The sequence below is a fragment of the Gobius niger genome (assembly GCF_951799975.1).
Source record: "Gobius niger genome assembly, chromosome: 20".
In the NCBI taxonomy this organism is placed as follows: Eukaryota; Metazoa; Chordata; class Actinopteri; order Gobiiformes; family Gobiidae; genus Gobius; species Gobius niger.
Window position 1 is genome coordinate 8,061,806 of NC_136871.1, and position 23,612 is coordinate 8,085,417.

General features: G+C 40.1%; 1 protein-coding gene across 1 annotated transcript in view; it reads left to right on the forward strand.

Annotated features, from left to right (window-relative positions):
• The window catches only part of snta1 (syntrophin, alpha 1), a 70,280-nt gene that overhangs the window by 43,697 nt on the left and 2,971 nt on the right, over positions 1–23,612 (forward strand). Inside the window, exons 3-7 of the mRNA XM_079579302.1 lie at positions 13,074–13,269; positions 15,257–15,446; positions 17,835–17,965; positions 18,493–18,689; positions 22,503–22,690. Coding sequence (XP_079435428.1) covers positions 13,074–13,269; positions 15,257–15,446; positions 17,835–17,965; positions 18,493–18,689; positions 22,503–22,690 — 902 coding nt within the window. The remainder of the gene's footprint in view (positions 1–13,073; positions 13,270–15,256; positions 15,447–17,834; positions 17,966–18,492; positions 18,690–22,502; positions 22,691–23,612) is intronic.

Genomic DNA, 23,612 nt, shown 5'->3' on the forward strand with positions numbered 1-23,612 from the left:
GTGCCTTGAATGGTCTTCATGGCGACATCGCTGGGTGAGCTGAGCCGTGTGTTGTTTCTCTATGTACTGTAAGTAATGAACAAAACAGAGAAGTAATGAAAATATATGCACTACTACTGTAATGCCATTAAACCTATATCACTTTGAAGAGTACTGGTGTTAAATAACGTTTTAGACAACTGTTTTTGAATATGTTTCCTCAAAGTCAAGTTAGAAATCTAGGGGTAATCATGGACTCAGACTTGAATTTCAACAGTCATATAAGTCAATTACATCAGTGGCCTATTACCACCTAAAAAACATGGTGTCTAAACCAGGTTTGAAGAGATAAATTCATGTGTTTGTCCCCAGTCGGTTAGACTATTGTAACAGCCTGCTCACTGGCCTCTAATCGAGCTGTCAGACAAATGCAGTTTGTCCAAAATGCAGCTGCTCGAGTCCTGACCAGAACCAGGAAATACGACCACATTAGTCCAGTGCTCTGGTCTCTGCACTGGCTTCTTGTTGCTCAGAAAATAGAATTGAAAATAGCTCTGCTCCCCTTCATGGTCGGGCACCGAAGACATGTTACAGCTGTATGAACCACCTCAGGCCCTAAGATCCTCAGGGAGGCGTCTCCTGGTGGTTCATAGAGTTACGACTCAACACGGTGAGGCTGCGTTTCAGTTTCATGCAGCAAACGGTGTGGAACAGCCTCGGTGAGGATGTGAGACAGGCCTTAACGCTTACTCTGTTTAAGTCCAGGCTGAAAGGACACCTTTTTACTGCTGCCTATGGCAATTGATTGTATTTAAACGTATTTTAATATACACATACTTAGTTTAAAGGAGCTATACCTGATTGTACAAAGAATCAGGGTCACTCAAATTTCAAATAGCTATTTTCTGGTATAAACTCATCTCAAACGTTTCTAATGCATTTACAACATCAACATTTGTCACAGGGACTGAGTTTAAACCAGGTTTCACAACTTTCAGGGGGAAAACTGTCACTTCACTGTAGAAAATGCCTTCTAGCCTGACATTTTATGACTGTTTAAAAGGCTTTAAAACCAGTGTTTTTTTTGAATGTGTGAAAATGTCTGCTTCTACCATATACTAAAGGACAAGGAAATTGTATTCCAATAACAGAAAATTAAAAAATCAAGGATAGCTCCTTTAATGTTATTTTTATTGATTTGTTTCATTGTTTTTTTAAATTCTGTTTTTAATGCTTTTTATTGCATTTTTTTTAATTGTGTGGGTGTTTGGTGTTGCTGTGAGGCACAAATAAACTTACCTTGCCTTCTTGAGTGGAGCCCGAGCGAACAATATGAAGCTGGATAGAAATGTGGAGACGAAATGCCTCAGTGTTGTAGTGAATACGGGCTGAACGATATTGAAGTAACATGCGATAAGTGATACGGCTGTACAATATTGCGATATTTCACCAAACCATTTCAACAACATGTTTCATTCTACTTCAACAGAAATCAAAAGTAACTTGTTTTTTAGCCAATTGTGTCAAAAGACGACTTAAAAAAGAAAAAACAAGACAACACCAGGACCAACACAACAAAAACTAAGTTAGTAAATGTTTAACTAAAACAGAACTTATACACATTTATAAGTTCAATGCATTGTTTGCTTTTGGCTGAGTTTGCAAAAAAATATGTCAACCTCAGTCAGATGAAGGCTATTGATTTATCAGTGATATTGTGATATATTGTGGCTTCTCGGAATACGGATACTGCATCACCTAATGCCGCGATACCATATTTTTTTCTTAGAAAGTGTGGTACGTTATGGCATTCAGGGTTGGTTTGGATTTTTGTCTGTGCTGGCTAAAACCAAAGAACTGCTCTAAAGACTGTCTGTGTGTGACTAAAGAAAACCATCAGGCCTATGCCTCCAAGTTTCTGGCCAGAGAGGCTCAGAAAACTGTAAATGATCCGACCCATGTGTTAAATCAGAGTTTGAAGGCTCCTTCTGGCCGTAGGTTCAGGTTGCCAATGTGTAGACAGGTTTAAAAAATCATCTATTCCCTTCTCCATACGGTTGTGTAGGAGCATTTCACGGTTTTATTATTGTACTTCCTCATTGTCATTGTGCCTTTTGTTTTAATTATTGTTTTGTGGAAAGCAAATTTTGCTATTGAGGAACAATATACTAACACCTTACCTTATCATTGTCGAGTACTGTATGTGTTCATCACAGTGTCATCATCAGAGTCATCACGTTTTTGTTGAATTTTTGTCACATTTTTGTTGAATTTTTGTTGAATTTTTGTTACTTTTTGTTGAATTTTTGTCACGTTTTTGTTGAATTTTTGTCATTTTTTGTTGAATTTTTTATTTATTTTTGTTGAATTTTTGTCACATTTTTGTTGAATTTTTGTCTTTTTTTGTTGAATTTTTTTCATTTTTTTGTTGAATTTTTGTCACATTTTTGTTGAATTTTTGTCACATTTTTGTTGAATTTTTGTCACATTTTTGTTGAATTTTTGTCACATTTTTGTTGAATTTTTGTCACATTTTTGTTGAATTTTTGTCACATTTTTGTTGAATTTTTGTTGAATTTTTGTTACTTTTTGTTGAATTTTTCTCACATTTTTGTTGAATTTTTGTTACTTTTTGTTGAATTTTTCTCACATTTTTGTTGAATTTTTCTCACATTTTTGTTGAATTTTTGTCACATTTTTGTTACTTTTTGTTGAATTTTTGTCACGTTTTTGTTGAATTTTTGTCATTTTTTGTAGATTTTTTTAATTTTTTTGTTGAATTTTTGTCACATTTTTGTTGAATTTTTGTCACATTTTTGTTGAATTTTTGTCATTTTTTTGTTGAATTTTTCTCACATTTTTGTTGAATTTTTCTCACATTTTTGTTGAATTTTTCTCACATTTTTGTTGAATTTTTCTCACATTTTTGTCGCGTTTACATCCTTGTTTTCTCATTTTTTGTGCCTGTTTTGGTGCTTTTTTCCCAAGAATCTTTTTGATTAGGGACTAACCAAACTGGAGAAAATGGGATCCGTTCAGGTGGGAGTTAAGAGGTTAACTTTCAGCTAAACGCACATCCAGCAAATCTACGGCACTGTGATGAACACACTCGAGTACTGTATGATGAAGGGACAGCTACCATCTTAATGTGCTCATTCTTTCTGTGAAGAATCGTGGAGCACAGAGTTATTAGAAGAGAAGCTTTAAAACAAGGTGTAACAATGTCCAGGTTAAATGCCATGTCAGTACATTAATGGCGACAGCTGATGTTTTTGATTTCACTGTAATGTCTTATTTGTTCTCTGCGTTACAGTAAAAAGTAATTGCTTCCTTGTTCCCTTGCAGTAGTACACACATCCCACATGACTCCTTCATCATCTCACTGTGCTCTAGTTTGTGTAGGAAGAATCACATCTGTGCACAGAATTGCGTCTTACACAATTCTGAGTAATGACCTTTGAGAATAAAAGCCTGTTTTTGTACTTTTGTCCCGCCTACTGCGCTGGCAAAAACAAATCACACACAAGGAGAGCAAACATGTCTTTTATTATTATTTTAGATTATGTATGAATGGATATGTAGAAAATGAGAAATCCAAAACTTAAAATCCTTAAAGGAACAGGCCACCGTTTTTCCATACTGTGATGTGTTCTTACCTGAGCTTAGACGAGTTGATGCGTACCTGTCTGGTTTTTGTGCGAGCCTGTGGAAGTGTGTGGTAGCTTCCAACTTCACCCCTGTTTGGAGCTATGGGAATACATACTGGGAGAGGCCAAATGCTAACAACATCTTTGGTCGTTGTGCGAGACTGAGTGCACACACAAAGGCTAGACAGGTACGCATCAACTCGTCTAAGCTCAGGTAAGAACATATCTCAGTATGGAAAAAACGGTGGCCTGTTCCTTTAAGCCAGCCCCTGATCCTGGAGAATCTATTTGCCAGCCCGATGGTGCCGGAAGTCAAAATCCTGTTTAAAATCTTTATAGACTGAAGTGTAAAAGGAGTTGAAAGAGAGCTAATCAGCTAATCAGCTACTGTATGTGGTTCTCATCAACATAAAACACACAATTATCCACATTTTTATAAACCAAAAAGTTATAGAAGCATCTCACAATGACCTGAACTTAAACAGCCACATCAAAGCAATAACATCAGCAGATTTTTACCATCTGTAAAACATCACTAAGATCAGAGGAATAGTGTCAAAACCAGACTTAGAGAGACTTATCCATGCATTTGTCTCCAGCAGGTTAGATTACTGTAACGGCCTACTCACTGTCAGAGCTACAGTACATCCAGAACGCTGCTGCTCGAGTCCTGACAAGAACCAGGAAATACGACCACATTAGTCCAGTGCTCCGGTCTCTGCACTGGCTTCCTGTCACTCAGAGAATAGACTTTAAAACAGCTCTGCTTGTGTACAAGTCTTTTCATGGTTTAGCACCAAAGTACATCTTCGACATGTTACAGCCGTATGAACCATCTCGGACCCGGAGAACTTCAGGGAGGGGCCTCCTGGTGGTTCCCAGAGTCAGGACTAAACACGGTGAGGCTGCGTTTCAGTTTCATGCAGCTAAAATCTGAAACAGTCTTAATGAGGATGTGAGACAGGCCTCAACTCTGACAATGTTCAAATCCAGGCTGAAAACAGTTCTTTTGCCCATGCATATGACTGAAAGTATTTTATCTTGCCTTTTACTGTAATTTAGGGGTCCTCAGACTTTTTTCTCTGGGGGCTACATTATTGTTCCTGACTTTGATTCTATAACATAGAATTGGATGACCCAGACCAAAATGCCTCATCGTGAAGTAGAGATTACTCGCCTGCACAGTCGTCCCCGCTACTATATCCACAAGATCAACACTTGATTCAGGCACATATTTGTTTCAATGTAGTGGTTTGCACAAATAGTAATCAAGTCTTCACACTTTGTTTTAATCTTCATTTATTTTTATATTCAAATAAAACATCGTTATGTAATGTGACCAAAGTAATAACTTCTTACACTTGTATTGTGCTTTACAAGCCTGTGTAACAAGTTTCTCAAAGTACTGCAGTCATTATTCATTCTCTCCACACTCGGTGGTGGTAAGCTTCATTTACCACGTGGCTATAATGTGTTTATATTCTGATCTCTTATGTAAGTGCCCTCTGCTGGACACCTGTGGAATTATTTTTTATTTATTCAAATTGCCCCCTAGTGGCTGGAATGAGTAAACTGGCTATTTAGTTAAAATATCCTAACTCTGCACAGGAATGGGCTAGAGACTTTTTTTACATACTCAGGGATTTGTGCTCTACAAGTTGGGGGCCGGAAATCATTCAGCGGGCCGGATCTGTAATTGATTAATTTTATATTGATGTTTTTATTGATTCTATTTGCTTTCTTGTATTTATGCAACTGTGAAGCACTTTGAATTGCCTTGTGTATGAATTGTGCCCTCCAAATAAACTTGCCTTGCCTGTTATATTATTTTCTTTCTTATAAAATACCCCGGCTTTAACTCTTTTTGAAGTATTTTTGAAGTTGCTGAGATTTTCAATGGGATTTTTGCGACCACAGCCACAGTGTAGCCTGGAGAGCCTGGCTTCACTGTGGTCGTCCACTGCAACAAGAGGATTTCCCACAGGAAACATGCAAACTCCTCACAGAAAGGCCCCACCCAGCCCGGGATCAAACTTTTTGGCAGTGAAGCGAGAGCAATAACTGCTGCGTCACCGTGCCGCCCAAAAAGAAGCTCGGACCGCCGATTAATGAAAAGGCAACAAGCAAACTTGCCCACCTCTGTCATTGACTATAAGGGAAATGGTGGAACATTTGGCTAATGGGTGATTCAACTGAAGGGAAGCCAAAGATTTACAGAACAGAATCTAGTCTGGCAAAGAACAAAGGAAACAGACAGCAACAAATAAATAAATAAATTTCAGTCCTTCAAGTCGATACAGCTGGACAATTACTTGATTCAGACGATGGGTGCCCTTCTTCTTCAACAGGACCAGCAGATTTCCTACCAAGATTTCAGAAATGGGTGGTAGCACATTCCTGTTTAATTAGTTTTGCTTTTTGTCATCTTTTTTTTTTCTATCAAACGTCTCTATTTATCCAGGCCAATGGAAATGAAAAACAACACTTGAATGGATGACATCAGGGGTTGCACACAGATGCTTTAACATGCTCTTACCACCCGCTGTGTCATTTTTATGCTTGGCTTGGTGTCATTTTGCCCCATATCGAGATTGACCGCAGCGATTTTTGAGTGGCCTTGGTCCAGCTTGAAGCAGGCAGTTGGCACCCAGTGGGACCAACATCAATGCCTTGGCACCAGAACAAATGGACAGAAGCTCATTTCCATGAAACACTGTTAAAGTGAACCGACAATTACTTCAAAGCTGCCCTCGCCAAATAATGGTCACTTATTCTTCAAATGTGTTCCCAGTCTGCTCAGTCCAAATACCTGATCGGTTTACAAAAGCACAGTTTACATCAGTATGCTGAAATGATACAGTGGACATTCCTTAATATGCAGGCTTTAAGTACTTTTAGACATGTTGGCATAAGGGGCTGTACCCGTTTGCAGTAGTACTTTGTTCCTTGGCAGTATATTGTCTTCTCAGACATTTGTGGAAACAAGAGTCCACTGTGCGGCGTCTGCAGTGCATTATCAACTGTTTTAAAGCAGAACTAAGTAACTCATGCCCCTAGAGGCCATAAGCGCCAGGTGTTGTAGCATGTTGCGTTTTTTTTTTTCTCATTAACTGTGAGTTTACGCTGACAGAAAAGACAAAGGGAGAGAGAGATATTGTACAGTACATCCAATTACACAATGGAGATCATTTTATTCACTCAACCTTGGCTGTAAATACTGCTAAAGTGGCGCTAACCCACAGTTAGCTTTGCCTGTTAGCATCTTCTTCCTGATTCCATTAGTGTGTGTTGGGTCTCCAGGTCGGAGCAGGGAAAGTTGCAATTGTGGTTTTCTGGCCAGAGACACCAGGGAAGATGAAAGAACCACCGATCATCCCATTAACACTTGTTTTACTCTCAGAAGGACTACGGAAAGGATTTATTAAGGGACTAAGTTACTTAGATCTACTTTAACAGTTGTTAAACCGGAAATGGCACCGATGCTAAAAACAAAGGTGAGTTATAGTCACCATGGAAGAATCTTGGTGTTCAAATTGGTTAGGAAAATTAACAATGGGTATGAATAGAAATAAAAATGCAAACTTAAAGGCGCTATACCTGATTTTGTTTTAGTAGTGAAACAAGTTTAGTTTTGTCCTCCTTTATTATATTGTATCTCAGACATTTGTGGGAATTACATTACAAAGCATTTGTATCAATTTCATGAACTCTCAGGCTTCTTTTCTAGCATTTCTGTGACAGCCTGAAGAGTCACCCTGCAAGTTGTGAAATGTGCCGATAAACTTGTGCCTGTAAAGAATCGGGATATTACAGATATGTTAGAAAAGTTAGGAATGATTTTGGACCACAGCTTACGTATTCATTTAGTGGCTTCCTCTTCCATTGTTTGTAATTAAAAAAAATATATATATAAATGTATGTCAGGTTTAATGGGACTACACAGAGTTTAAAAATGTTAAAATTATGTTTTTTCCTCCCCCTACATTCCAGCAATGTCCTAATGTGTAGAATGAGCTCAGACCTGTTCACCACAACTGCCTCTAAAATCCTGCACTGTCACTTAAAAAGGTGTTACTTCGGGTCCGAATTGCCGTAATGCATGAGCTGAATATAGAAGGTGCAGTTACACATATGAACTGAGGTGGCAGTAGTGAGTATAAAATGGCCAACTTGCATCTAGCCCCTTTAACTAGGTCCCTTTATCACGGTTTAAAAGCTCCTTTTATAGCAATTCAGTTGTAGTGTCTGTGCACACAAGAGACTAAATATGATATGCACTTCCTTGAAAAGCTCTTCCACTCCTGCCACCTCGACCATTACTACTAGCTCCACTGTCACTACTTTGACTGCTTACTTCTGCAGTAAAATAGTCAGGTAACAGTGCACACATTTGATCTCTCAGTCAAAGGTTTATGCTTTTACTTTCTGTGTGGAGGCTCATCATGGTCTGTTGTTGTACATTGAAAACAGTTTTTTTCAGACAATTTATCCAGTTGCTTTAGGTGTCCCTACAAGAGCATATTAATGTGAGTTTCAATGCTTTCCTCAATTATATCATTGACTGTCAATGACTAAGGATTTTCGAAGGGCACACAGTCACAGGGGCATCTCAGGATCGTGGAAAACAAGCACTTGAAAGCTCGGAGGACTTAAAGGATTTGCTGCTCTCTCCTGCGGCAAAACTTGAGATGCCGTGCAAAGTCAGAGGGAGTTTGCTCTGACTGTCAGCCAATGGTTCGGCATATTGGCGTGTCACTGTAATTGTTAGAAGGGGTCATATTAAACTTTTCCGTGTAACCCGTATGTCAGCGCGATACAAGATCCAGAGGAGTTCCTGAGAGGCACAGACAGAGGCCGGTGCTGCCGCTGACTCAGAGGAGATTGTTTGCTCACAGTTTTGGCATTTAGGTCATCGCCTTTTTTTTCTACAGCAACTCAGGCTCAGCCGCAGTTTTCCCCCCACGGGTCTAAACCAGTGTCGTGTATTTTTATGCAATTTTTCCACGCGGCAGAAATCCAGTGTTTCAGTAGTTGAACCGCTGCTTGAACCGCACTGGTCATACTGCGAAATAAGATAGCGCTGTCCCCTTTGTGCCAAGGACGAGCCGGTAATGTCGAACGGCCTCTCACATGAGCTGCATAACTTCCTGGGAGACCTGTTTGCACGTGCCTCAGGTCGTTGAGGAAGCTTTGTGTCTGTGAGAGTGACAACATGCCATGGAATACCGAAGCCATTTTATCTCCCAGAACGTTTTTTTAGTGTAAAGTTAGTCCCTGCCTTGTAAGCGGCTTCGAGGAAAGTACTCAACAGCACACTCACATGTTCAGAGTAGCACAGACAGTTGCTGCAATGATAAATTTCATGTTTGTTTTATTTATCCACCATTAAAGGGATATTTCAGGATTTTTGACATAAGGCCTCATTTCCTAGTTATCCAGAGTGTTGTTGATTTCTGGAGATTTTCTTTTTTTTTTAATTCATGCAGTCCTTATATTGGAAGAGTTTAGCGGTGCTAAGCTAGTGCTACGCTAGCGCATGTCTATGGTAACTAGTAGCCTGCATTAAAAACCCCAGCTAACCTAAGCTCAGTGCACCTGAGGCAAATCACTTATAACACCAGACTACCCATATAAATATCTGTGTTGACTGAATAATTTTTGAGCTATAACCATTTTGCATTTAAAAAAACGTATATTTGCACCACATCAGCTTCCTGGTTGTAATCTATGCAGTGGCGGAGTGATCTGCTGGTTACCAGATCTACAGTAGTTTGTTTACCTGCAGCGGCCGACATTACTACACGTGGAATTCACAATTGAACTTTCTACAAATCAGATATGGCAACATTTGGAGGACAACCCAGTGATTTTGAAGAGGTTTTTAATGCAGGCTACTAGTTACCATAGACATGTGCTAGCCTAGCACTAGCCTAGTGCCACTAAACTCTTCAAATATAAAGGCTGCATGAATTAAAAACTATATAAGTCTCCAGAAATCAACAACACTGTCTGGATAACAGTGTTAGTTATAATGAGGTCTCATGTCAAAAATCCTGAAATATCCCTTAAACCAAATGGGGCACAAAAGTCAAAATATTCGGGCTGCCTATAATTATGTAGGAAATGTGTTTGCTAATACTTATTTAGCTCATAGTTAGCTAGTTATTGTGTTCATATTTTAAAAAATGTTAAAAAGAAAACTATATTCCCACACTCCTAAATAAAGGGGAAAACGTTTATGATTGTACTACATGATGATATTGACAAAAATGTGCTTCAAACATCTAAATTGACATTGCTTTGTCCCTCAAAAAATTGTGAATACAAAAGGGTAGAAAAAAAACTATTTCCACATTTTTGCTCTAGCACCGCCGCCCCCCGATTTACCCCCCTTCTTCCCCCCATTTTTCCCCCAAATTCTTTCCCAATTTTTCACCTATTTTTTCCCCAATTTTAAAGCAGTACTAAGTAACTCTTCCCCCTAGAGGCCATAAGCGCAACTGCAGGTGTAGTAGCAAGTTACGATTTTTTAATTTATTAATTGTCTTGGAGAGTAAATACTACGCTGACAGGAAAGGCGAAGGGAGAGAGGGTTACTGTGCAACCAATTATACAAAGGAAATATTTTTTTTCACTCAAACCTGGCTGTAAATACTGTTTAAAGTGACGTTAGCCCGCAGTTAGCTTTGCCCGTTGGCATGTTAGCTTCTTCTTCGTGATTCCATTAGTGTGTATTGCTTTCTCCGCACCGGTGGCAGTCAAGTTGCAAACATGGTTTTCTGGTCAGAGACACCAGGGGGAGATGAAAGACCCTCCAATCATCTCATAAACACTTGTATTACCCCCACAGGGACTACGAAAAGGATTTATTAAGGTAAATAAGTTACTTAGTACTGCTTTAAAGCCACACTGCGTATAATTCTACCCAATAAATAAAATTGAAATACAAGCTTTTATTTCATGGCAGATATTTTCAACATTGAAAAATACCACATTAATGTACAAACAAACATGAGCCTTTGCTGTGAGCGGCTCAGCTGAGACATGACTGGGACTTTACCAGGAGTGGGGACGTCTCCAGCTCGTCTCCATGGAGATGTGAATTTTGAGATTTAAATAGGTTAAAGGTCCTCATTGAAATCCATTCTTTACTACTGCAGTAATGGCATTTCCTGTGTCGGGCTGGTCATTAGGAGCATGTTTTGTACTGATGGCAACAATATAGTCCAAAATGTTACTCAGTGTGCCTTTAACCACATTTTTTTCATTTTTATAACCAATTTTCTCCCAGTTTTTTATATGTATATTTCTAGACATTGGAGCAAATACTCAATATTGTAAATTTGCATACCTTCCGAATAACATTTTCGATGTAAATGCCAGGTTTAAGCCGAACGATGCTGAGGTCTATATTAGAGTCCATTGACAACCCTCCTCTTGCCCCGGGACACTACACCCCCCCCTCCCACTTCCCCTGTCTGGAGCAGCAGCGCTTCACACTTCTCCCGTGAAACCAGACCTCAGTCTCAGGTCTCTCAGCCTCATGCCTGGCCATGTCCTCAAGGCTATTTATAACCAGCAGTGGCTGTAGTCCTGTCGATTTGCCAAAGTCCTACCACAGCTCACCACACTGGAGCAGAGGGCAGGTTCTGTTAGGGAGGCTGTGGGTGTGAGCAGAGGAATTATGCAACTTCAAGAGTCAAAATGGAACAGTTAATCATCGAAAATATGTCTATTATGTATTACAAGTCGCAGCGCCGCTTAACCTTAATCCTTTCTTTGATAACCCAGCATGGCCTGAACAAAAGTAAAAAGTTAAATCTCAGTTATATTTAACACACAGATCACGGCAGAATAAGAACAAGTGCATTTCTCCATTAATAAAGGAGTATCTTATCTTATTGCTGCAACATCATAAGAGTAGGTTCAGTCTTTTCCATAACGCTGGGAAGGGGGAAATAAATCGTAAAAGGAAAACAAAGACTGGGCCTAAATATGCAGAAAGAGTCACAAGCTGCATTGCAAATGTAGATATACAGACGGCATCTCTGGAGTCGCCCCATATATGGTCATGTTTGAAACAGTAAAGGGGGAAAACAAAAAAGAGAAAAATCTTCTCCAATTATTCCAAAACTACTTTAACCAAAGCAGAATTATTGATATCGTTTTCTGCCCAATAAAGATACAAAGCAAAGCGGTTCAACGGCCCATAAATACACAACGGAGAATGCTAACATGATGCTAGCACTAGCTACGACGGCTGTTTTTTTGCCTCTACAGAACAATCTGCTGTGAATTCGGGCTGAAACAACTAATCGATTAATCGACAACTAATCGATTACTAAAATAGTTGTCAACTATTTCAGTAATCGATTAATCGTTTTCTAGTAAACACAGGCTAAAATTGAGCAAAAAAGACATGACAATTATGTATTTTGGATGAAAACCTACTTTATTTTTTAAAGTTAGGGTCTGCAGTGTTTTGTACATCGTAAATTTCATAAATCTCTGTCTTTGTCTCGTCCAATCAGAAAGCAGAATTAGCACACAGAGTCTCCGACAAACGTTTACTTTAAGTTTACTCCATCCATGTGTCCTCAAGCGGCGCCACTTTAGCTTTATTTGATAAAAAAAAATAAAAGAAATACAATTTCCATGCATCTTTCACAGCTAAGCGATTAATCGAGTAATCGTAAAAATAATCGGTAGATTAATCGATTACCAAAATAATCGTTAGTTGCAGCCCTACTGTGAATAAACATCCGTATGGACACGATTCAGACTTGACTTTATTCATGAGTGGAAAATTGTGTTTCCCAAAAGATTCTGTTTTCCCCCTCGGCGAAGCCACGCCCCCTTCTATGACGAGATGGCGTCTGTGTCTATTGTTAATTGTTGTATGATGGCAGGTCTGTGCTCAGGTGTCATAGCTCTTGGTGTTTATCTAGTGCCCTCAAAACTCACTCAAGCTAACAAAAACATACTTGTATCAGCTTACAGTTAAATGTTATTGCAGTTTGACCCAGTTAAAGCATCAGAGCAAGTGTTTTCTTCACATGTTTCTTTAGATTCCAGCATGGATCATATCTTGAGCACTCTCAGGGCAACATTGTTACATTGTGCATAATTGAGACTTAAAAACATTCTCTTGGGTAAAATCATGAGACTATCTTGGACACTATCTAACAATTTATCAACAGGCTTTGGTGAGAATGGGCTGCGACTAGCCGAAAATGGCCCTGCACCTTTCACTTTAAACCAGAACCACTGCTCTACTCGACCATGAAAACCACTGCAGTGAAGTCCCCTCTCCTTTGAAGCTGTTCATAATTTTCAAAGCCTCATCTCTAACCTGCAGGCTCCAAACTCAGAGTCATTTGGCTCTTTTGTCTTGTTGGACGTGCCTTCATTATCTAAGTGCTCTCTCCTCCCACTCTCTCCGCACAGTTAAGTACATCAAGGAGATGTCGGCCTTCTTTAAGAATTCTGGTTCCCCTGGGTCTGCGCTGCCCTGGGACTCTCCGCCCTCCACACCACAGAGGGGCAACGGGCCGACTCCCGCTGAGGTGAGGGAGCCCCGGAGCATCCCGCTGAAGATGTGCCAAGTCACGCGGAAACAGTGCCCCCCGGACACAGAACACAGGTACTAGTTATTATGTGTGGGCTCTATTTGTGGTGTTTGTAATATTGCAGTACCTCGTAGAGATGCATCGATCCAGCTTTTTTCCTTCTGGTACCGATACCGATACTGGGGCTTTGAGTATCTGCCGATATCCGATATTAACTGTTACAGAGGGGCTATCTTAAAAATGGCTTGTTGTGAGATCAATAAAGTCTTATCTTGCAAACGAGATGTTGCATAATTTATAAATCTATATATATCTATATATATCAGTAATATATTTTAATCTGTGCAAAGTCATTTTTATTTATTTATTTATATTTTGGTCTCAAAGCCCAAACTGAACGTCTTAGTTGATACAACATCGAATAAAAACTAAATAGATGGAATAGTACATTTTTCTAAAGCGCTTGTACTGTTTATTGTAACAAACTTTAATGGAAAAACAATGCACAAGGATCACTAGACTTTTCTACACTGAATATCCTTGGATAAAGGACAGGGTATTTGGATGCATTAATATAAATAACTCATAAATGTGTTACCTTTTATTCTTTAACAGCATTTCATAAACTACACTGCAGTATGTAACTAAAATACATTCTGCAGCAGTGGCCACATTTTATTAGGCTGCTTTAGGTTTCAATGATTTTGATCCAGCCATGATAAGGTTCCGTTAGCTTTAGCATGCGGCTGCTATGATCAAAAGTTTGCAGAGGTTAAACTAACTCAGTGACTACTTCAGGTTCAGAATGAGGTACAGTGGGGGAAAAACAAGTATTTGGCTGAAATCCAATAGAAAGTCTATGGGGAACTGACCAAATACTTTTTTTACCCACTGTATAGTATGTCTATATCCATTTTTTCCAGTATCGGCTCCGATAGCCGATACCAATATCGGATCGGTGCATCCCTTGTACACAAAAGTAACTCTAAGGCTGTAAAGCGTGACTGAAGGTGTTGTCAGTCTGCTCAATCCAATACTCTTTTCTGTGTTAAAGGAATAGGCCACCGTTTTGACATACCAAGATATGTTCTTACCTAACCTTAGTCGAGTTAAAATATACCCGTCTGGTCTTTGTCCGTGCGCTCTGTCACGCAAACGGAGCACATACGCAGCCTCTCCCACATGTCATATAGCTCCAAAAAAGCTCACGATAGAAGCTACCAAGCTCTTCCACGTGTTCCCTATTTAAATAAAGTTACGTGAAGTGTTTTCATGCGAAGTATATTTACACAGAAATGTAACATGTCGATTTTATAAGCAGATAAACAATATAGTACACAATATAGTATACAATATACAATACACAATATAGTCACAATATAGTACCCCTTTTTATCTGCTTATAAAATCGACATGTTACATTTCTGTGTAAATATACTTCGCTTGAAAACATTTCACGTAACTTTATTTAAATAGGGAACACGTGGAAGAGCTTGGTAGCTTCTATCGAGAGCTTTTTTGGAGCTATATGACATGTGGGAGAGGCTGCGTATGTGCTCCGTTTGCGTGACAGAGCGCACGGACAAAGACCAGACGGGGATATATTAACTCGACTAAGGTTAGGTAAGAACATATCTTGGTATGTAAAAACGGTGGCCTATTCCTTTAAGCATATTTTGCCTTCTCAAAGTCTCTCGCTGTACGAAGGAGGAAGTAGCACCAACAATACAGAGCAGAATAATAGGCCTTGCATAAAATCAAGAATCTAATTTCTTATATGTGTGAGAGATTACAAACATAGTTCACAGACCTGAATAAATGGGGTGTGACTGGAAAATGTAAAATCTCCATAAAATAATGGATGCAATTAATTTGAGTAGAAGTGAGAAAAGTCTACTTCTTTCCACTGACAATAACTTGCAGCCAGTCTTATTCACCCTGAAACTGCTCACAGCGATCATTATAATCACCTATTCTTTGTTCTAATGTGGACAACTTTCCCTGTTCGCCCCCAGCTGCTTTCTGCTCTCCTCACTCGCCTCTCTCGCTTTCATGTGCCAGGTATTTCGAAGTGGTTTCATCCAACAGAAAGAACTCTCTGTTCCTCCGGGCGAAAGACCCGGCCATGGCTCAGTCCTGGTACAATGCCATCCAGGCGGGAGCTGGCAGTCTGCTACAGCGAGTGAAGGAGGAGATGAGGAGCATGCTGCCCCATATGGAGGTCAAACATCTGGGCTGGATCGCTGAACAGGTACAATACAAAACCAGGTCTGGATGAGATTATCCTGTCAGAGCGGCTGAACAATCATTCGCATTCAAGTCAAATTCACGTCTTTAATTTTCACAATAAGAAAATTACAATTATTTAGGAAGTCCATTATCCTTTGCAAGCAACAGTGTATTCTGTTTCCTTGGGTTCTTATAAAACCTGCCAGCTCAGCACAAATGCATTCTGAAACACATGTGATTCACCTTTATTTAACTAGGAAGTCCCATTGAGTTTTCAGAACCTCGCTATAGGGCCCTATAGCAGACCACTCTGAAACAGAAACCACAAATATAATCATAATCTCAATACTTATTAGAATAATCAATAATTCTTAGCACCAACACACATAAATATTATTAAATATTATACCATGGTCTGGGTGAATACTCGATTCTGATTGGCTGGTGGGTGCTAACAAGCGTGCATTATTTTGGTATAACCGCACACGTAGTCCGGTAGTTAAATCACTGGGATATCACTCCGCTGTGGCATCGCCATAGCAACGCATGACACAGCTGAATCAGATAAACACGTAATTGTGATGGATTTTGTGGTTCATTTCAACGTTTTTGGCCAAAACAAAACGTTTGATAAATGGGAAGTAGAGGAGAGTGAGCAGCTAGGTTAGCTACTGTTAATAAAATATGAGCTTTCCATTTCTATTGAAAAAGGTTAAGGCACTATTCATTATTTTCAGGCGTACATGAAATGATCCCTGCATTTAAGCACATTTGTCTGGATTAGTAAAGTCAATCATAAAAGTTTCAGTTCGTGGGGCCCAGGTGTGAGCGACTCCACCGCAGCTGTTTCCAGAAACAGTTGAGCTTGTTGAGCTAGCTAGCTAGCTTCAGGTTAAACAGCGTAAAAGTGAAATAACTCCTGCCCACGAGTGCCGCATATCGGTGTTTATTTCCACGTAAAAGTCCTGTTGTGTTGTGATTCTGTGCTGATGTTGTTTCGTTGAGCCTGACTAAGATCCTCGTAATAGCTGCGGAGAATGACTCGCTCTGAGACCAGCCTTCAGTGACCGGCTAATAATCCACAGAAAATAGTCCCGGTGGTCTGGCATATTTAGTGAGTTTAGTAAGTGAAAAAAACATTTATTATAAATGTTACGTTTGTGGGACCATGGTATAAGCGGATTAAACAACGAGGAGCCGCATTAGACGGTTATAATGCAGGAGTAACTCCACTGCGCGTCGTGGTGTTCTTGACTCCGCATCGTGCTTTATAACCGTCTAATGCACGGCTTTAATCCTTACTTATACCTTTGTATTGAATAAAAAAAGAAAGTCAAAATTTGCAGAGGGACAAACATTGCAGTAGCACTTTAGATTACAGCCCACAAGTTCCATGTGGAGGTACAGATAACAAGAACGTAACTACACATGGAAGTACAGGTAGTTACACCTTAAAGCATAATTTTCAATAAAATGCAGCACGGTAGTACAGCGGTTGGCGCCTCTGCTTCACAACTATAAGGTCCCGTGTTCGATTCCCACCTGGACAGGGCCTTTCTGTGTGGAGTTTGCATGTTCTCCCCGTGTCTGCGGAGGTTTCCTCTGGGTACTCCAGTTTCCCCTACCACTAAAAACATGTATAATAGGTGAAGCCAGGTAATTCTGACTGTCAGCTTGGCTCCACATCAGGAGATAGGTTATCAAAGGATGGGTCAAATGCAGAGGACAAATTTCCCTAGGGGGACAATAAAGTATACAAACAAACAATGTAGGTGTACGTGGACATAGCGTGTCACTTTAAATGACAGCCTGTGCTGACGTGTAGAGTTACACATTAGGTATGATGTATTTGCACAGTTATGTCGGTGTCTTAGTTATACGGTCGTTTTGCCCAGGTTATGAAACTAGTATCCCCTTTTTAATCTATTAATCCTCACCTGAACTGAGCGCATTTTCTCCAGTTTGGTTTTACCCAAATCAAAAACACTAAAAAGTGATGAAGAAACAACAAAAGAGTGTCAAAAATGTGCCGAAATAGCAACACAAACACAAAAGAGTGACAAAAACGCAACAAAATACAGGACAAATACCCATCCGTAACAAGGACGAAAAACTATGAAAACACATTAAAAACACGTCAAAAAGACGACTAAAGTGTTGAAAAAGAAACAAAAACCCACGAAAGAGTGACAAAAATGTGACACACCAAAAAAAGCATGCAAAACTATGAAAACGCAACAATAAAGATATCATGTGCAATTCCGTGCTTGTTCCCTGCACCTCCACATGGAACTTGCAAGCTGTGATCTAAAGTGTATTTGTTGCCTCCAAGAAATGCTTAAAAAAAAAGTTGATGTATAACATGTAATGAAAGTTTCCTGTAAGTTGACGGTGAACACGTTGTGTCCAGATGACCCAGGGTCCCGAGAAACCTGTGCTGGCGGTTCTGACGGACAAAGACCTGCTCCTGTTCTCCTCACTGCCTGAGAACAAGGACAGCCTCAACAATCCATCCAAGACCTACGCCCTCATCACAACCAGGTACAGATATATTCAGACCTTCCCTTCAGAATGGCTTAGAATGTGATACAATGGAGACAACACAAATCATAATAGAACATATATAAAAGAAAGAGCAAAAACCTCTAAGTTCCATATTCTCAGAGTTTGTTTGAAGTTTGCATCTTCTCCCTGAGTCTGCTATTGGGTTCCCCCGAATTCTCACATAAACCCAAAATCCAAGGCAAATGCACCAAATTTATTAAATATATATAATGAACCTTATATGTCATCTTTGTGTTGAGATATACTCTTGTAAAATCTGAGGGAGTGGATGGACCATTAAATATTTTTCCTGTATTTCCCCTTTCCTTTAAACCAGCACAGTAAGACTTTCCACGAGCGGAACATTGGACATTTTCTAGCTCTGATCTGAGTAGCGCGGAAAAAATTCACGCAACCATAGGAAAAGAGTCATTCACTGTTTTCTCTACACAGATAATATCACCAACACAGTCTTGATTGAAAATAGTTATTTTACACATTTATTCGTCATTGTCTCTCTGCAGACTTGTGCACTCAGGCCCAGGGAAGTCGTCTCCTCTGCTGGACTCGGAGCTCTCGTTTGGGGTGCGCTCGGGGACGAAGCAGGGCGTGGAGACCCATGTGTTCAGAGTGGACTCAGCCAAAGACCTGTCCTTGTGGACCCACCTGCTGGTGGAGGGCTGCCACAGCGCTGCGGAGCTGGTCAAGGAGGTCACCACAGGTAAACAACACACTGACTCCAGGATACAGAGCACAGTATTGATGTTCATTTCCTCTGCTCTGGGCGGAGACGGCTGGTAGATTACTCGCAACCCCAGGCATGGAAAAACATATATTTTTTTAAAGGTGCATTATGCAACTTTTAATTCAGAAAAAAGGTTTGTAGTAGTGTGTATTTGAAGTTTCAGTGACCCAGTGGCTGTGTGGGTGTAGCTAGCCGCCTTTGCTTTCCATCTCGGAGGCCTCAATGAGTCCAGGATACATTTTATTTCAGGATTTACAGGGTTTCTGGTAAGTTTTCTTGATGAGATGTGTACAGTGGGGCAAAAATGTGTTGCTGAAATCCAGTCGGACGTCTATGGGGAACTGAGCTAATACTTTTTTGCCCCACTGTACATAACTATTGAGACAGTTTCTTAAAGGAACAGGCCACCGTTTTTCCATACTGAGATATGTTCTTACCTGAGCTTAGACGAGTTGATGCGTACCTGTCTGGTCGTTTTGCGTGACTAAGCGCACGCCTAAAGACCAAAGATGTTGTTAGTACTTGGCCTCTCTCAGCATATTCCTATAGCTCCAAACGGGGGGTGAAGTTAGAAGCGACCAAGCTCTTCCACGGGCACACACAAAGACCAGACAGGTACGTATAAACTCGTCTAAGCTCAGGTAAGAACATATCTCAGTATGGAAAACTGTGGCCTGTTCCTTTTAAGCAGTGAAAACCTACCAGAAATCCTAAAAACAATTGGTCCGGGATCGTCCAAGAAGTCACCGGGATGGAAAGTAAAGGCGCCATGTTGACCGCATACAACAACTTTTCAGCCTATAAAGTTGCATAATGCACCTTTAAAATAATGTTTTACTGTGAGTATTGACACAGTAGCAAAAGATGGATCAGATGAGGCCACCGACTTAGATGTTTCAGTACAGAACAGCCTCTGGTGTTGGTCAAGTAAGAATTTGCCAAATGGAAGCAAACCTCTAAGGAGACACATAAGCTTCCCTCACAATGACTGGACAAGATGCTTCAAGGCCAGGGTAAATAAAAAAGGTAGATGAGTTTCCCAGAGGTGGATCATCCTCGAACTGGAGTTGAGGATGATCCACCTCTATCTTCAGAGGCTTGTTCTTGCTCTTGAAGTCAAATACTGGCAGTGCCGGTCTTACATTTGATTACAGGAGTGACAAGCCTCTGAAGATAAAGGTTCTCCAGTCTCATCTCTCAAACCGTGATGTCAATCCACACCAAAAGTTATTCCATCCTGGGCCCGTTCCTTTCTCTTCTTTTATTACAGAAAAAAAACACACTGTATTTAATAAGGCATCTGGAGTTATCTCACCTCCCTTTGGCTCGGTATTTTATATATGGTTTTCATTATTCATTTATTTCAAACTCAGATAGACTTTATCAGTTCCAATGTGACGTCTGGGCACAAGATGTTATTTCCATCCAAAGCAAGCGGGCGCACACCGCAGGGAGCTCTGGCTGTAAGCTGAGGCAGAAGTTACGTTTGATTGTTCTGTAGAAAATACGATTTGGAGGGCTGCGCCGTTGAGAAAGCTGTCCACACTTTGCTGATTTACGGGGATTTGTGTCAGTTTGACTTGCCAGAAGAAACAAATATGTGTCTTTAGTTTTGAAGGATTGAGCTCAGTGGTACGCACGCCGTGTATTGATCTATTTCTGGCGCGCGGCGATGTGTTAACATTATCCATATGCTGAATGCTGCTAACACAAGGTGCTTTGAGGAAACGTGCTCAATGGGAGACGGGGCTTGCGCTGAAAGTGGTGCTTCAAAGCCATCTGCTGGTGGCAAAAGGGAGTGCACAGGAAATAGACAGTTCTTGAAATGATTTTCTAAGTGCACCTTTGATTAAGGGAGACATCTGAATTTAGTCATTTTACAAATGCTTAAACTTTTTTTTTTAAGTTGTTACTAGTTTGGATTTGCTACACTGCAAAAAGTATTTAACTAGAACAGTATAAACATCTCATTTTGAGCATAATAATCCAAATTTTAGTTGTTTTGACTAGTTAAGAAGTTCTTGGGCATTTGTCCTAGATTATTTCACTTGTTCTGAGATGTTTCCGACTCGTTTCGATACATTTCGTCCTTATTTCAGGTAATTTTCTTTGCCAATGGGGAAAGAAAATTGGTCTTGTCTCATTGGCAATTTTAGTTTCTTATTTCAAGCGAGATTTACCCTAGAACTGGTCTGAAATGTCCTCAAACAAGCAAAGTAAACTTGGATCGATCAGGAAAAGTGTCTAAATTAGTGAAAACCGCTCAAAACAAGATACATTTCCTCAATTCAAGTCATTTAAGCCAATGCTTGATATTTACTTTTTGTAGTGTGCATATAGATATTGCTGAAGAAATCTGGCATTCTTCTGTTCTGATTCACAAAATGAACACAATCATACGAAAATACCAGTGTTTCCCGACCAGTGTGGCGTAGAAGATCCTATTTCACCCGGTCACCCGTCTTTCACTTGTGTTTTGTCAATTCCTGCAAGAATATCAGCTTTGTGTTCAACTGGGAGGCAGGTTGTGCAGTGGTTAGCTCTAACACAGCTCTAAGGTCCCGGGTTCGATTCCCACCTGGACGGGGCCTTTCTGTGTGGAGTTTGCATGTTCTCCCCGTGTCTGTGTTTAATCGGGGTACTCCGGTTTCCCCTACCACTAAAAACATGTACAATAGGCCAGGATGAATGAGGGTGTGTTTGAGAGTGCGAGGTTGTGACAACATATGGAAATTAGCCTATAGGGCTACAATCCAGCGTGGTGTGTTTACATGCATGTATCCGTGTGTGTTCATTCACATGCACTGTCCCCAACAAATAAACAAATATCTGATAATATAGATAATAAAACAAGCCCAGGTTTCACACTTCATAAATTGAGACTAGATTTCATTATATACAGGTGAAACTCAGAAAATGTGGATATCGTTCAAAAATGTATTTATTTCTGTTAAAGGGGCTCGATGCAAGTTGGCCATGTTCAATCAATCAATCAAATTTTATTTGTATAGCGCCCAACAACAACTAGAAGGTGCCCAGAGCGCTTTCCAGGATAAAAACAAAAATCACAGTAGACAACAATAAATACAAAAACACATAAAAACAGCAGTCGAGTCGGTGGCTATGTATCGAAAGCTTTTCTGAAAAGATGTGTCTTCAACTGTGATTTAAAAACATTCAACTCAGTGATGTTTCGAAACTGTACTGGAAGTGCGTTCCACAGCTTTGAGGAGCATGTTCTACTCACTACTGCCACCTCAGGTCTTATGTGTAACTGCAATCTCTATATTAAGCTCGTGCATGATGGCACTTCGGACCCGAAGTAACAACTTGCAACTGGCAGTTGTGGTGAACAGGTCTGAGCTCATTCTACACATTAGGACATTGTTGGAACATGTAGGGGGAGGAAAATACTTAGTTCTAACATTTTTAAACTCTGTATAGTCCTTTAACTTAACTTCAACTTCAACTTAAAATGTGATACAAGCCGAGCCATAACAATCAAAATTATAACAAATAAAAGCTTTACATATCTCACTTTGCGTGTAATGAGTCTATCATATCAGCTTCACAGTTTAAGTTGAATAACAGAAATGAATGCACTTTTTAACGATATTCTATATTTCTGAGATTCACCAGTAAATTGCTTTTGTGGCATTTTTATTTGGTGATTTTTGTATTATTATTTTTTTCTGTTAAGTATGTGCCGTGGCTCAAAAAGGTTAGGAAACACTGCAGCAAACCCTATATGCTTATGTGATTGCCACCAACAGTACCTGTGTGTTTCAGCCTGCAGTTGGAACGGGAAGGAGTGCACTCTGGGCGTGCACATCGACGAAGGCTTCACACTGTACACGGAGGAGATGGGAGTGAGGAAGAGCGTCCTGCTGCAGCAGCCCTTCGAGCGCCTAAAGATGTCCTCCGATGACGGAGTGCGAATGATGTTCCTCGACTTCGGGGGCCCTGAGGCAGAGATAGTGAGTTTCTGAATTCTCCAAGAAACTTCGTGCTCTGTTTTAATAGAAAATTGTCAAAGGGCAGTGGGTTGATTTTCTTAGAAGCTTAGATTTCATCACAGTTTGCTTCCTCTGGGAGTTCACGCTTCACAGTCATTGGTTAAATCATGACCACCAAGAACAACCTCTGGGGGCTGGAAATGTATTTCAATATTTAAATTCAAAGTTACACAGTATTGTATATTTGCTCTCAGGATTCATGGTAAATTTGTATCTGTTTTGATCTGTCTCTGATCAATGGAAGTCGACACAAGATCAATGACTGTAACTAAAAGACCAGTAAGACAAACAGATCTGAAATAAACGACCTTATCTGCCATAGTACAGTTCATAAATCCATTTATTTTATTCTTTAATTTATTTTATTCTTTATTTTATCAGGTTGGGCCAATTGAGAACCAATTCTCATTTACAATAACGACCGGGCCAAGGTGCATTAAAAGCCTTACAAACATAAATCACATGTAACAAAACAAACAAAATGAGGTTACAGTAAAAACATTAAAAAGATATGCACTGATCCTGGAATATTAATAGATGCAATTTGTTTGTTTAGTTGAAGGGGGGGGGGGGTCTTTTTTGTATAGCGCTTTACACATGACACCAGTCACACCCAAAGCTCTTCACACATGGAAGGGAGGGGGTTCATTCACTCCATGCTGATGGTGGTAAGCTACGGTCCCTCCGACCACCATTAACCACCCACACATAGGCATTGGGTGAAGTGTCTTGCCCAAGGACACGACGACAGTCTGCACCTGTAGGAGCCGGGATTCGAACCCCCGACCTTCCGATTATTTGAGCAGTTAAAGGAATAGGCCACCGTTTTTACATACTGAGATATGTTCTTACCTCACTTTAGCCGAGTTAATATATCCCCGTC